Raw genomic sequence first — 14,789 nt, 5'->3', positions numbered from 1 at the left:
TTTGTTCTGTATAGATTGGACAAAAGGTATAGGAAGGGGGAAATAAATTGAAGTAATGCAGAATTGAGAAAAAGACAAAAGAATGCCTCGTGAAAAATTGGGAGCTTAAATTCTAGAGAAAAAAAACAAATTTCCTAATGTTTGATAATGTGTACCTTTAATATAGAAACGATGCATAGGAAAATATATAATTGTACTTGGAGATGCTATACCACCACCACCAAAAATGTCAATCTATCAGTTTTTCTTAGTAAAATGAAAAAGTGCTTTATTGGAAAGATCAGAAAGAGCCTATTGAATATGGACTTGGATTCTGGTTTTTAGTGGTACCCAAACCTGCTTTGGGGCCTTGGCCAGATTCTTGAGTCACTCTGGATTTTAGTTTTCTTGTCTCAAATAGAAGGATATTCTGATTGGTGGGATCAGGGAAGATGACTAAGTAGAACATAGCATTTTTATTATAATGATTATAATGACTTATTTTTTTTTTTGAAGAGATGGAGAGAATGGGGAGGGGAAGGAGAGAGGGAGAGGGAGAGAGAATCTTAAGCAGGCTGCACACCCAGCACAGAGCCTGATGCAGGGCTCAATCTCACAACCTGAAATCATGATCTGAGCTGACACCAAGGCAGGTGCTTAACCAACTAACCCACCCATTAACAATGACTATTAAGAAAAAGTGAGGTTTCTAAGTGATCATATATACATTGAGAGACTGTGTTTTGGTGAAAGAAAACACACAAAGGGCTAAAACCACCCAACTAGACAATTTCTGATGAATCATATGGCATTTGTTTTAAAATTCAAAGTCACTGCAAAGCTCACCATCAGGTAGTAACATAGAACACAGAGATGGTGTAAGAAGGGGCCTTATTCTCAACCTACCAAAGGTAGGTGCATATATTGCTTGTTCACCTGTTGAAGGGTGTGTGGCCTGGTGTCTCTCCAGAATTGAGAGTTGGTGGGTGTATTGAATCCAAAAGCTGTTGCTTGTTACTTTAACCTAAACTTTATTTTTTTTAAAAGTTCTACATGGAACTCGAGTAGTAAACAAGTGAGGAAACGGTTTTCTATTTGTTTAGATTCCAATCATTGTTGCTTCTTTCTTTTATGCCTCTTAGAATGGGGAGTGCCCTGCTGTCCAGATTTGATTTGGTCTTTATCCTGTTAGATACCCCAAATGAGGATCATGATCATTTACTCTCTGAACATGTGATTGCAATAAGAGCTGGAAAGCAGAGAACTGTTAGCAGTGCCACCATAGCTCGTATGAATAGTCAGGATTCAAATACTTCTGTACTTGAAGTAGTGTCTGATAAACCATTATCAGAAAGATTAAAGGTAGGTTTCTGTTTCTTAATCTTTATTTCTGTTCTATTTGAATGTCAGTTCAGTATGTTGCTTATTGTAGAGCAGTAATATATAGCTTTCATATCAAAACCTTTTATATTACAGTAGTAGGCTTTATACAAAAATTTATACTATTTCATTTGAAATAATCTAAGTCGGTTAGACTCAGAGCTCGAACAACAGTGTTTTACTTATTTGGAAAGTCTTTTAGAATTTTATATGTATCTAAAGTTATTTTAACAGAAAGACTTTATTTCCCATCCTTGTAATCTTGGGCTTTTTTATCCTGCTTTAGGTAGTTCCTGGAGAAACAATAGATCTAATTCCCCACCAGCTATTGAGAAAGTACATTGGTTACGCTCGGCAGTATGTCTATCCAAGGCTATCCACAGAAGCTGCTCAGATTCTTCAAGATTTTTACCTTGAGCTCCGGAAACAGAGCCAGCGGTTAAATAGCTCACCCATCACTACTAGGCAGCTGGAATCTCTGATTCGTCTAACAGAGGTTTTTTTTTTTAAGTTCATGCTTTTTTGCCTTAAAAATGGGAGCAAGAAGTGATATGATTTCTCTCAATTTCCTGCATAATTACCTTGATTTTTCTTCCAACTGAGAGACATTTGAAATGAATGTAAAAATTTTTAAAAATTGTTTGGACATATCTGTATCACAACCAAAGTATAGCTACTTCTTTCTAAGCACAGGACTAGTTACTTATCATGCAATGTTTTGTCCCCCTTTTACTGACATTCAAGCCTCCTGGAGTGTGACAAGTGGTTAGGTTATTTAAGGATTCTGAGACTCTAAGTTGAATATATGGGAACATGGAATGTGTCAGTATTTGATTTGATATGACAGGTCTATAAGGATAGTATGTATTTTTCTAATAGTAATAACATTTATTCACAGGTTTGGAATGCAAAAAGAACTCTGGCAGTTAAAATTAGCTGGAGCTTGGGCTTTTTGCATTTAAAATCAGGGCAGCCCAGGTGGCTCAGCAGTTTAGCGCCGCCTTCAGCCCAGGGCGTGATCCTGGAGACCTGGGATCAAGTCCTGCTTTGGGCTCCCTGCATGGAGCCTGCTTCTTCTTCCTCTGCTTGTGTCTCTGCCTCTCTTTCTGCAGCTGTGTCTCTCATGGATAAATAAATAAAATCTTTAAAAAATAAAAATAAATAAAAATAAAATCAGATTAATCCTTCAATGTTGTTTTAACAAAATGGTTAGGCATGATTTCCCGAAAGTAAAAGACAAGGAGAAACCATAACCAAGTTTTCTGAAATGAACACTCCAAAAGATGTATGTTAGTAGATACAAATAGGTTTTCATTCATATTTTAAATGAGTGATTATTTTCTTTTCTTTTTTTTTTTTTTAAAGATTTTATTTATTCATGAGAGAGAGAGAAAGAGAGAGAGAGAGAGAGAGAGAGGCAGAGACACAGGCAGAGGGAGAAGCAGGCTCCATGCAGGGAGCCCGATGTGGGACTCAAACCTGGGTCTCCAGGATCATGCCCTGGGCTGAAGGCAGGCACTAAACTGCTGAGCCACCCAGGCTGCCCGAGTGATTATTTTCATACTCAAGTTTTCAGATAATTTTTATTCTTTTTGTGTTACAGTCCCCTTTCCCCCCAAAATCAGATTTTATGTAAAATGAATAAATGAAATAAGCTTCAACATTCCATGCCCTCCTCAAACAATGTTAAATATACCTACTTTTGTTATCTAAAAATGCTTCTTTTTTCTTCCAAGGCACGAGCAAGACTGGAATTAAGAGAGGAAGCAACCAAAGAAGATGCTGAGGATATAGTTGAAGTTATGAAATATAGGTAAGATTAAATTTTAAATGCTTTTTTAAATGAAATACCAGTCCTCTTTCCATCTCAAATTATAAATTTAATTAGGCCAAGTAAAATTATTTTTACTTAGTCGATTTGTTCTCTGAATAAACTATACTCTTGGTTTAAAATATTTGTATGCATAATCTTTATATTAAAAATGTGTTTTCGAATGGGTAATACATTCACATAGTTCTAAACTCAATTCAGAAGTACATATTTTGAGAATGTTCAAAAGCAACAGTCTCATATGGGTAAAATCATTAACACTTGATGACTACCAATCCTTTCAATCAATTCCTAACATTACCTTTTGTCTATTGTATTGGTTTAATATTACACAGAGCTTGGACTATCAGTTTTCTCTTTTACATGATTCAGTACTAGGGTTTGTGGGGTCTTGTGGATGAAATTTTTACCACGCTGGCATCATTCTCTCCAACTGACTTCATTGTGTTGGAGACCCTTCAGTTGCCATTTGTAAGCACCCAGATAACCTAGGAATGACTGTCTCAACAACATGCTGCCAGGAGTTCAGTGTACTAGCATATGACATAAAGGAATGGCCACAAATACCAGTTGTCTGCCTGACTTCTGGTAAACCAGACTAATAAACCTAGAGATTGCCCCAATAGATACATTCTTTTCACTAGAAAACTAAGTCAGTGAATCTAACCAAAATTCCGGATTCTAACTTTTTTTCCCCAATTAAAACCAAGGACCAATAGTAAGGACTTCTTGTTTAATGACAAAAAGTTGCCACTTTGTTTACAATCTTTCTGAGCATCTTGCTCTTAAACTCTCCATCTTTGAGGGTGGAGCTAACATTGTTACTCCTGGTTTCCTTTTCCATTTAACGATCTCTCACCCTTTGGGTCTTCTGGTGCCTGGCTTTACGGAACAATGTTGTATGCACTACACTTTGGCTCTCTAGCAAAATCAGGGATCCAGTTACCTTGTCACCCTCTCTTACCTGTAACATTCTGTTTTTGAAGCTTTACCCTTACTTACTTCCCCTAGGCCTCAGATCAGGCCCTATACACCGACTCAAGCAGTCATCTGGTATTTCTCCACAATAAGTCCACTGGTCTGATTTGTTCTCATATCTGAGCATTATGCTTAAGATAAATTATGCTTTAAACCATTTCAATAAAAATCTTGTATTTCTCATTTATAATTGGTTCTGTGTGTCTGAAATCCGGACATCAGACAGTGTTTATATATACTTTTCCATCCAAGAGGAACTCTTCAGCATTTCTTGTAGAACTTTGTATTTGTTTCTACTGCTTCTCAGAGTTGCCTTGCTTGTAACTGAATTAGGCTGTCAGTTTACTTCTGGGCTTCTGAAAAAAAAAATCTCATTGTTAAAGTATTAACAGTGAGATATGAATTTGTTTCCATGAATTCAATGTGCTTTACTGGCTTTCATAAAAATTTTCAGATAATGAGAATAGGTTGATTCCTAGTGATTAGAATTACCTGCCATTAGTTCCATAGTAGATTTCGAGACCCAGTTAAACACGTTGAGACTAGATTGTGAATTATTGTTTGTTACACTTACCATGCTTTCTGACCTTAGTCTATACTCTGTGAGTATATACTCTGTGAGTATACCAGTATACTTCCAGGATCCAGGATCATACTTTTTAGCACAGTATGCCCTCAGTAAATGTACTGCATTGATAGTAAAGTTGACCTTTAGTAATCATCTTTTATTTATTAACTCTTCCATTTCAGAGTTTCTTTCTCTTGAGTTTTTGAATGTTTGCCCTTAATGTGGTTTTGGACCTGTAAAATTACATTTTAACTTGGAAGCAGAGCCAAAATAAGAAAAGTCAAAACTGTGAGATACAGTTCATCATAGTTAGTAAAGCACATAGCTATAAAAGCTAAATATTTATGAGCAAGGGTAAACATGTTTTCTTTAAAATTAAAAATATACCAGGAAGTACAGGAGAATAGATCCACCTTCAAAGATGAAAGATAATTGAGTTTTTTCTCTTTTAGGAAAGTGGCTCAGATATTTATAAATCTTCACATCTGAAGCCATATAGTTGAGATTCAGATCCCAGATATGCCACTCATTGGCTGCATAACCTCTGGCAAGTCACTCACCTTACTAGACTTTGCTTTTTCATTTGTAAAATGGGAATAAGAATAGTCCCTACATCAGGGGATTGTTGTACTAAATGGGATAGCATATGGTGATTACGGTAAATATTAGTTGTTAATAGTTAACTTAGTAGCTTAAAGCATTTTTGAAAAAGTAACTTAAGAGGAATAAGCTCTTCATAATATTTATTTACATTAATTATATTAATTATTTATTATAGTCTTATTTGGATGACTCATTCCTATTTGTATAGCTTTCTCTTTCATGTAGGCTCTTACTATTCACGAACAAAATGAAGCTGATTTTAGTAATTCTGTAAACTCATTGCCTTAAGCTCCTTAAGGGCAGGAATTATTACTGTTTTATTCACCACTACAAGTCTATTGCCTAGCAAGTGACCAATTTATTTTGATTAACCAATTCCTGATTAAATAACATCTTTGCCTGTAAGCCTTGCTATGAGATTGTATCTGTTCCATTGTACAGGCAGGGAATCAGCCATTAAGCTGGGTTACAGATGATGACTAACTGTATCTCTGGTGTTTTCAGACTTCTGGCTAAAATCTACTACAAAGTACATATGTCTTTCTTTGATGATATTGTGAAAATAAGATTAAGCAGAAAAATGGAAATAATAGGTAGATCCTTTCATCATTACTGCAAGTCTTCTAGTTCATTCCCACAGTATTTTTAAACATCTTTGATTTGTCAGATGCTACACTAGGAGCTGGGAACATACCTTTATCCTCTAAAGCCTAGATTTACTATGTTTAGAATTTCATTTTTTTTTTTTCATGAATCAAAAAGAATGCTCCAGGTATTTATACCCTAGTGTATCAACTTTGTATTCTTTGGCCTTTCTCTTCTCATATGTTTCTTAAAAGTGGTAACTGTGTCCAAAAATGTTTTTATCTCCACATAGTTCATACCATAGTGAATTTCATAGTGGCCATTTAGTGAATACATGTTTAAATCTTTGCTATATGAGAGCCTCATGGTTACTTCCACATTTTTCTTTTCATAACCTGGAACAAAGATTTCTATAGCCATGCCACATGGGGTAACTTTGTTTTTCTTTCTTTTCATTAAGCATGCTAGGAACTTACTCTGATGAATTTGGGAAACTAGATTTTGAGCGATCCCAGCATGGTTCTGGAATGAGCAACAGGTCAACAGCAAAAAGATTTATTTCTGCTCTCAACAACATTGCTGAAAGAACTTACAATAATTTATTTCAATTTCAACAACTTCGGCAGATTGCCAAAGAGCTAAACATTCAGGTATGGTAAACCAAATACTTAATAAATCTTTTTTATGACAATTTCACGAGGTCTTATATTAAGTATAGAACTTCTAAATATCAAAAAGATTTGGGTGACTATGGAAAACAGTATGAAAGTTCCTTAAAAAATTAAAAATAGAACTACACTGTGATCGGGGTGCCTGGGTGGCTCAACCAGTTAAGCATCTGCCTTTAGCTCAAGTCATGATCCCAAGTCAGGCTCCCTGCTCAGTGGGAATCTGCTTGTCCCTCTCCCTCTGCCCCTCCCTGCCCCTTGTACTTTCTCATGTGTGCTCTCTCTCTTTCCAATAAATCTTTTAAAAAAATAGAAAAGAATCACCCTATGATCCACCATTCACACTACTGTGCAGTTACCCAAAGAATATACAAACACATTCAATGGGATATATGCACTGCTGTGTTTATTGCCCCATTATTTACAATAGCTAAATTATGGAAGTGACCTAAGTGTCCATCAATAGATGAATGGATAAAGAAGATGCAATAAACACACACACACACACACACACACACACTGGAATATTACTCAGCCATTAAAAAAATGGAATCTTGCCATTTGCAACAACATGGATGGAGCTAGAGACTATAATGCTAAGCAAAAGAAGCCAGTCAGAGAAAAATAAATACCATATGATTGCATTCATATATGGAATTTAAGAAAACAAACGAAAAAAAAAAAAAAAAAAAGAGACAAACCAAAAACAGACTCTTAACTATAGAGAACAAACAGTAACCAGAGGGGAGGTCAGAGGAGGAGATGGGTGAAATAGGTGAAGGGGATTAAAAGTACACTTTATGAGGGATACCTGGCTGGCTCAGTTGGTGGGGTATGCAACTCTTGATCTCAGGATTGCAAGTTCAAACCCCATATTGGGTGTAGAGATTACTTAAAAAATAAAAATCTTTAGGAGTGCCTGAGTTGCTCAGTTGGTTAAACATCGGACTCTTGATTTTGGTTCAGGCCATGATCTCAGGGTCCTGAGATTGAGTCCTGCATTGGACTCTGCAATCAGTAAGGAGTCTGCTTAAGATTCTCTCCTGCCCAAGATTCTCTCCCATGTGTGTGCTCGCACACATGTTTTGTCTCTCTCTCTAATAAGTAAATCATTAGAAGAAAAAACCTTAAAAAAAAGAGTACACTTATCATGAGGAGCACTGAATAATATAGAGAATGGTTGAATCACTCCATTGTACACTTGAATATAACACTTAACTATACTGGAATTAATAAAATGGAGATTGAAAAAAATAAAGATTTGGATGAAAAGGTTGGAATAGGCTTTTCTGGAGTATTTCAAAATACAGCAAGATTCACTTTCCATGTTTTTCTGACAATCCCTTGTGGGCAAGTCATCTTAACATCTTTGTGGGGTTGTTTTGTTTTTACATTTTTAAATTTAAATTCAGGGCAGCCCCGGTGGCACAGCGGTTTAGCGCCACCTGTAGCCCAGGGCGTGATCCTGGAGACCCTGGATCGAGTCCCACGTCAGGCTCTCTGCATGGAGCCTGCTTCTCCCTCTGCCTGTGTCTCTGCTACTCTCTCTCTGCATCTCTATGAATAAATAAATAAAATCTTAAAAAAACAACAACACTGAGCATACAAGGAAGAAATTATTTAAAAAAATTAAATTAATATATATAGTGCATTATAGTTTCAGAGGTAGAGGTCAGTGATTCGTCAGTCTTATATAACACCCACTGCTCATTCCATCACATGCCCTCCTTAATGTCCATTACCCAGTTACCCTATACACCCACCCCCTTCCCCTGCATCAACCCTCAGTTTCTCTTATGGTTTATCTCCCTCTCTGATTTCGTCTTGTTTTATTTTTCCCTCCTTTCCCCTATGATCCTGTTTTGTTTCTTAAATTCCACAAATGAGTGAAATCATATGATAATGGTCTTTTTCAGATTGACTAACTTCACTTAGCATAATACCCTCTAGTTCCATCCACATTGTTGCAAATGGCAAGATTTCATTTTTTCGATGGCTCAGTAGTATTCCATTGTGCGTGTGTGCGCACGTGTCTGTATATATCACATCATCTTTATCCATTCATCTGTCGATGGACATCTGGGCTCTTTCCATAACTAAGCTATTGTGGACATTGCTGCTGTAAACACTGGGGTGCAATTACCCCTTTGGATCACTACATTTGTATCTTTGGGGTAAAACCTAGTAATGCAATTGCTGGCTCATAGGGTAGCTCTATTTTTAACCTCTTAAGGAACCTCCATACTGTTTTCCAGAGTGGCTGCACCAGCTTGCATTCTAACAGCGTAAGAGGGTTCCCCTTTCTCCACATCTTTGCTGACATCTGTAGTTTGCTGACTTGTTAATTTTAGCCATTCTGACTGGTCTGAGAGGTCATAGCTCATTGTGGTTTTGGTTGTATTTTCCTGATGCCGAATGATGTTGAGCATTGTTTCACGTGTCTGTGGGCCATCTGTTGTCTTTGGAGAAACGTCTGTTCATGTTTTCTGCCCATTACTGATTGGATTATTTTTCTTTGGATGTTGAGTTTGATAAGTTCTTTATAGATTTTGGGTAGTAGCCCTTTGTCTGATAAGACATTTGCAACCATTCTGTTGGTTTTGTTTTGGTTTTGTCAGCTATTTCCTTTGCTTGATGAAGTCCCAGTAGTTCATTTTTGCCTTTGTTTTTCCGTTGCCTTTGGAGACGTGTCTAGCCAGAAGTTGCTGCAGCTGAGGTTGAAGAGGTTGAAGAATTCGCTGCCTGTGTTCTTCTCTAGGATTTGGATGGATTCTTGTCTCACATTTAGGTCTTTCATCCATTTTGAGTCTGTTTTTTGTGTATGGTATAAGAAAATGGTCTAGTTTCATTTTTCTGCATGTGGCTGTCCAATTTTCCCAATACTATTTGTTGAAGAGACTGTCTTTTTTCCATTGGATATTCTTTCCTGCTTTGTCGAAAACTGGCTGACCACAGAGTTGAGGGTCCATTTCTGGGTTTACTATTCTGTATCATTGATCTATGTGCCAGTCCCATATTGTCTTGATGATTACAAGTTTGTAATAGAGCTTGTAGTCTAGAATTGTGATACCACAAGCTTTGGTTTTCTTTGTCAACATTCCTTTGGGCTATTTGGGATCTTTTCTGGTTCCATACAAATTTTAGGATTATTTGTTCCAACTCTGTGAAAAAAGTTGATAGTATTGCATTGAATGTATAGATTGCTGTAGGTAGCATAGACATTTTAACAACATTTGTTCTTCCAGTTTATGAGCATGGAACGTTTTTCCATTTCTTTCTGTCTTCCTCAGTTTCTTTCATGAGTGTTCTGTAGTTTTCTGAGTATAGATCCTCTGCCTCTTTGGTTATGTTATTCCTAGGTATCTCACGGTTTTTGGCATAATTGTAAATGGGATCGACTCCTTAATTTCTCTCTTCTGTCTCATTGCCAGTATATAGAAATGCAACTGATTTCTGTGCATTGATTTTATATCCTGACACTTTGCTGAATTCCTGTTTGAGGTCTAGCAATTTGGGGGTGGAGCCTTTGGGTTTTCCACACAGAGTATTATGTCATCTGTAAAGAGTGAGAGTTTGACTTCCTCTTTGCTGAATCGGATGCCTTTTATTTCTTTTTTTTTGTCTGATTGCTGAGGCTAGGACTTCTAGTACTCTGTTGAACAACAGTGGTGAGCGTATATATCTGTCGTGTTCCTGACCTTAGGGGAAAAGCTCTGCATTTTCCCCATTGAGAATGATATTCACTGGCTTTTCATATATGGCTTTTATGATATTATGGTATATTTCCTCTACCTCTACATTGTGAAAAGTTTTAAGAAAGGATGCTGTACCTTCTCAAATACTTTTTCTGCATCTATTGAGAGGATCATATGTTTTTGTTCTTTCTTAATGTAGTGTATCACATCAGTTGATTTGTGGATGTTGAACCACCTTTGCATCCAGGAACAAATCCCACTTGGTCATGGTAAATAATCCTTTTAATGTATTTTTGGATTCTGTTGGCTAGTATCTTGGTGAGAATTTTGGCATCCATGTTCATCAGGGATATTGGTCTGTAATTCTTTTTGGTGAGATCTTTGTTTCGTGTTGGGATTAAGGTAATGCTGGCCTCATAGAGTTTGGAAGTTTTCCTTCCATTTCTATTTTTTGAAACAGCTTCAGTAGAATAGGTATAACTCTTCTTTAAATGTTGGGTAGAATTCTCCTGGGAAGCCATCAGCTCTGGACTCCTCTTTGTTGGGAGGTTTTTGATTACTGCTTCAATTTCCTTGCTTGTTATGGGTCTGTTCAGGTTTTCTATTTCTTCCTGTGTCAGTTTTGGTAGTTTATACATCTCTAGGAATGCATCCGTTTCTTCCAGATTGCCTAATTTTTTGGCATATTGTTGCCCATAATATGTTCTTAGAATTGTTTGTATTTCTGTGGTATTGGTTGTGGTCTCTACTTTTTTATTCATGATTTTATTTATTTGGGTCCTTCCTCTTTTTGATAAGTATGGCCAGAGATTTATTGATCTTATTAATTCTTTCAAAGATCCAGCTCCTAGTTTCGTTGATCTAGTCTACTATTCTTTTGGTTTCTATTTCATTGATTTCTGCTCTAATCTTTATTTCTCTTCTCCTGATGGGTTTTGGCTTTCTTTGCTATCTTTCTCATTTAGGTATAAGGTTAGTGTACTTGAGACCTTTTTTGTTTCTTGAGAAAGGTTTGTATTGCTATATATGTCCCTCTTAGGACTGCCATTGCTGCATCCCAAAGGTTTTGAATGGTTATGTTTTCATTTTCATTTGTTTCCATGAATTTAAAAAAATTCTTCTTTAATTTCCTGGTTGACCCATTCATTCTTTAGTAGGATGCTCTTTAACCTCCCATGGATTTGAATTCTTTCCACATCTCTTCTGATTGAATTCAAGTCTCAAATAGGCAGGAAATGATCCCAGTCTCTTGCTATCAGTTGAGACCTGATTTGTGACCAGTATGATCTATTCTGGAGAATGTTCCATATATACTCAAGAAAAATATGTATTTTGTTGCTTTAGGATGAATGCTCTGAATATCTCTGTGAAGTCCATCTGGTTCAGTATGTCATTCAAAGCCCTTGTTTCCTTGTCGATCTACTGCTTAGATTGTCTATCCATTGCTGTGAGTGGGGTGTTAAAGTCCCCTTCTATTATTGTATTATTATTGATGTGTTTCTTTAATTGTGTTACTAATTGGTATATATAATTGGCTGCTCTCATGTTAGGGGCATAAATACAATTGTTAGATCTTCTTGTTGGAATAGACCCTTTAATTATGATAGAGTGTCCTTCCTCATCCCTTATTATAGTCTTGGGTTTAAAATCTAGTTTGTCGGGATCCCTGGGTGGCGCAGTGGTTTAGCGCCTGCCTTTGGCCCAGGGCGCAATCCTGGAGACCCGGGATCGAATCCCACATCGGGCTCCCAGTGCATGGAGCCTGCTTCTCCCTCTGCCTGTGTCTCTGCCTCTCTCTCTCTGTGACTATCATAAATAAATAAACATTTTTTAAAAATAAATAAATAAAATAAAATCTAGTTTGTCTTACATGTGGATTGCTACTCCAGCTTTCTTTTGGTGTTCATTAGCATGGTAAATGGTTTTCCACTCCCTCACTTTCTATCTAAAGGTGTCTTTGGGTCCAAAATGGGTCTCTTGCAGACAATATATCCATGGGTCTTGCTGTTTTATTCCAATCTGATACTCTGTGTCTTTTGATTAGGGCATTCAGCCCATTTACATTGAGAGTAACTACTGAAAGATATGAATTTAATGCCACTGTATTACCTGTAAAGTCACTGTTTCAGTTATTATCTCTGTTCTTTTCTGGTCTATGTTACTTTTGGGCTCTGTCTTCCCATAAAGGATCTCCTTTAATATTTCTTGCAGGGCTGGTTTAGTGATCATAAATTCTTTTAGTTTCCGTTTGTCCTGGAAGCTCTTTATCTCTCCTTCTATTTTGAATGATAGCCTTGCTGGATAAAGTATTCTTGGCTGCATATTTTTCTCATTTAACACCTTGAATATATCATGCCAGTTCTTTCTGGCCTGCTAGGTCTCTCTGAATAGACCTACTGCAGTCTAATGTTTCTACCCTTTTAGGTTACAGACCTCTTGCCCCAAGCTGCTTTCAGGATTTTCTCTTTGTCTCAGATTTGCAAGCTTCACTATTACATGCCGAGGTGTTGACCTATTTTTGATTTTGAGGGGGTGGTTCCCTGTGCCTCCTGGACTTGAATGCTTATTTCCTTCCCTAGATTAGGGAAGTTCTCAGCTATAATTTGCTCCACTGTACCTTCTACCCTTCTCTATCTTTCCTCTTCTGGAATCCTCTTCTTCTGGGATTATTCTAATATTATTTCACTTTATGGTATCACTTATTTCTTGAGTTCTCTCCTCGTGATCCAGTCGTAGTTTCTCTTTTTCTCAGCTTCTTTATTCTCCATCATTTTGTCTCCTAGATCACTCTCTCTCCTGCCTCATTTATCCTAGCGTTTAGAGCCTTCATTTTTACTGCATTTCATTATAGCCTTTTTGATTTTGACTTATTTTATTTCTCCAGAAAGGGATTCTCTAGTGTCTTCTATGCTTTTTTTCAAACTCAGCTAGTATCTTTATAATTGTTATTCTGAACTCTAGTCCCGACATCTTACTTATATCCATACTGATTAGGTCCCTGGCAGTCAGTACTGCCTCTTATTCTCTTTCTTGAAGTGAGGTTTTGTTTTGTCATTCTTGCAGAAACTGGTTGCTTTTCTATTTGTAGAATTGCAGTTCTTTTCTTAGATCCCTGGCTGAGTTCACAGGTGTTCAGAATGATTTGATAGCTGTAATTCCTGGGGCCAGACAGCTCTACCTACTTAAAAGTTTTAGTGAAGATGGATGTAATACAACTTTAAGCATGTAAAAGTTTATATGGAAAATTGCCTAATAAATTTCAAAATTGAAGCTACTCTAATTTTGTTTTTGAAGCTAATCTAAAACAAATACAAAAAATACTCTGGATAATGAAGTTTCTGCTTTTTTTTTTTTATTAGCTCAGCTAATCAACTAGAATATAATCATAATAAAATTAAAGGCTTATATGTAAGCAGTTTTCTCTATGAGGAAGTACAAATAAATGTATTTGCCCAAGAAACTTGAGAAATGTTTATTTCTGTTTGAGTGATTCATTTTATAAATCATATTTTTGCATATTACTTAATGGGCTGTTTTTTTGATACTTTATTCCAGGTTGTTGATTTTGAAAATTTTATTGGATCACTAAATGACCAAGGTTACCTCTTGAAAAAAGGCCCGAAGGTTTATCAGCTTCAAACTATGTAAGTGGACTACCGAACCAGGACCTCCTAGGATTATTAGCAGTTCAAAACCATCTCATAAATAAATAAATAACCAAACAAACAAACCATCTCATTAATAAACAATATGTTAAAAAAAAAATACTGTTCTCTGGAAAATGATGTCCTAAAACTAATGTAATACGAAGAGACTGTTGATTTTTAAGAAGTGATAAAGTTAGGTGTTTATTTTTTACAGCTCCTCTGAAAGATTAAAAATGTTTATATTTTAATGATGTAAATATATATTATTCATATTGTTATTTTTGACCTCTTTTATTCTTATAAATATTTCATAGTTTTTCATATTAAATGTCCATCTGGGTAAGTATTTACAAAATTACATCTTAATGTTTAATTAGTTCTGATACACAAAAACTGAATACCTTTAGAAATAAATTGAAACCAACTTTCAGTTCCAAAAAAAATTGGAGATAATTTTTATTGACATATTTAACATCTTAGCTACTAAAAAAATTTTAAACTATATTATGTTGTATTACCAAAGTTAAATATGTACTTGTTTTAAGTCAATAGCTGTGCAAGACTTATATAAAACTAAGGAGGGATCCCTGGGTGGCGCAGCGGTTTAGCGCCTGCCTTTGGCCCAGGGCGCGATCCTGGAGACCCGGGATCGAGTCCCATGTCGGGCTCCTGGTGCATGGAGCCTGCTTCTCCCTCTGCCTGTGTCTCTGCCTCTCTCTCTCTCTCTCTCTCTCTGTGACTATCATAAATAAATAAAGTTAAAAAAAAGAAATTAAGATTTAAAAAAAAAAAAAAAAAACTAAGGAGCCTCATTAACTTAGCACACAGAAGGTGAGATGCTCTTCTTCTCTAAAC

At 36.3% G+C, this 14,789-nt stretch overlaps 2 protein-coding genes across 7 annotated transcripts in view; one reads left to right on the top strand and one right to left on the bottom strand.

The window, feature by feature from the left end:
• The window catches only part of MCM8 (minichromosome maintenance 8 homologous recombination repair factor), a 42,489-nt gene extending 28,277 nt beyond the window's left edge, over positions 1 to 14,212 (top strand). For all 4 annotated transcript variants that reach the window (XM_038571652.1, XM_038571655.1, XM_038571654.1 and 1 more), the window contains 5 exons: positions 1,122 to 1,341; positions 1,646 to 1,855; positions 3,096 to 3,172; positions 6,385 to 6,574; positions 13,843 to 14,212. In XM_038571652.1, the coding sequence (XP_038427580.1) occupies positions 1,122 to 1,341; positions 1,646 to 1,855; positions 3,096 to 3,172; positions 6,385 to 6,574; positions 13,843 to 13,935 (790 nt within the window). In that variant the 3' untranslated portion in view covers positions 13,936 to 14,212. The remainder of the gene's footprint in view (positions 1 to 1,121; positions 1,342 to 1,645; positions 1,856 to 3,095; positions 3,173 to 6,384; positions 6,575 to 13,842) is intronic.
• The window catches only part of TRMT6 (tRNA methyltransferase 6), a 69,522-nt gene that overhangs the window by 40,975 nt on the left and 13,758 nt on the right, over positions 1 to 14,789 (bottom strand). The gene's annotated exons all lie outside the window — the stretch shown is intronic.

The sequence above is a fragment of the Canis lupus genome, chromosome 24 (assembly GCF_011100685.1).
Source record: "Canis lupus familiaris isolate Mischka breed German Shepherd chromosome 24, alternate assembly UU_Cfam_GSD_1.0, whole genome shotgun sequence".
Classification (NCBI taxonomy): Eukaryota; Metazoa; Chordata; class Mammalia; order Carnivora; family Canidae; genus Canis; species Canis lupus.
This window is presented reverse-complemented; position numbering and strand designations above follow the sequence as displayed.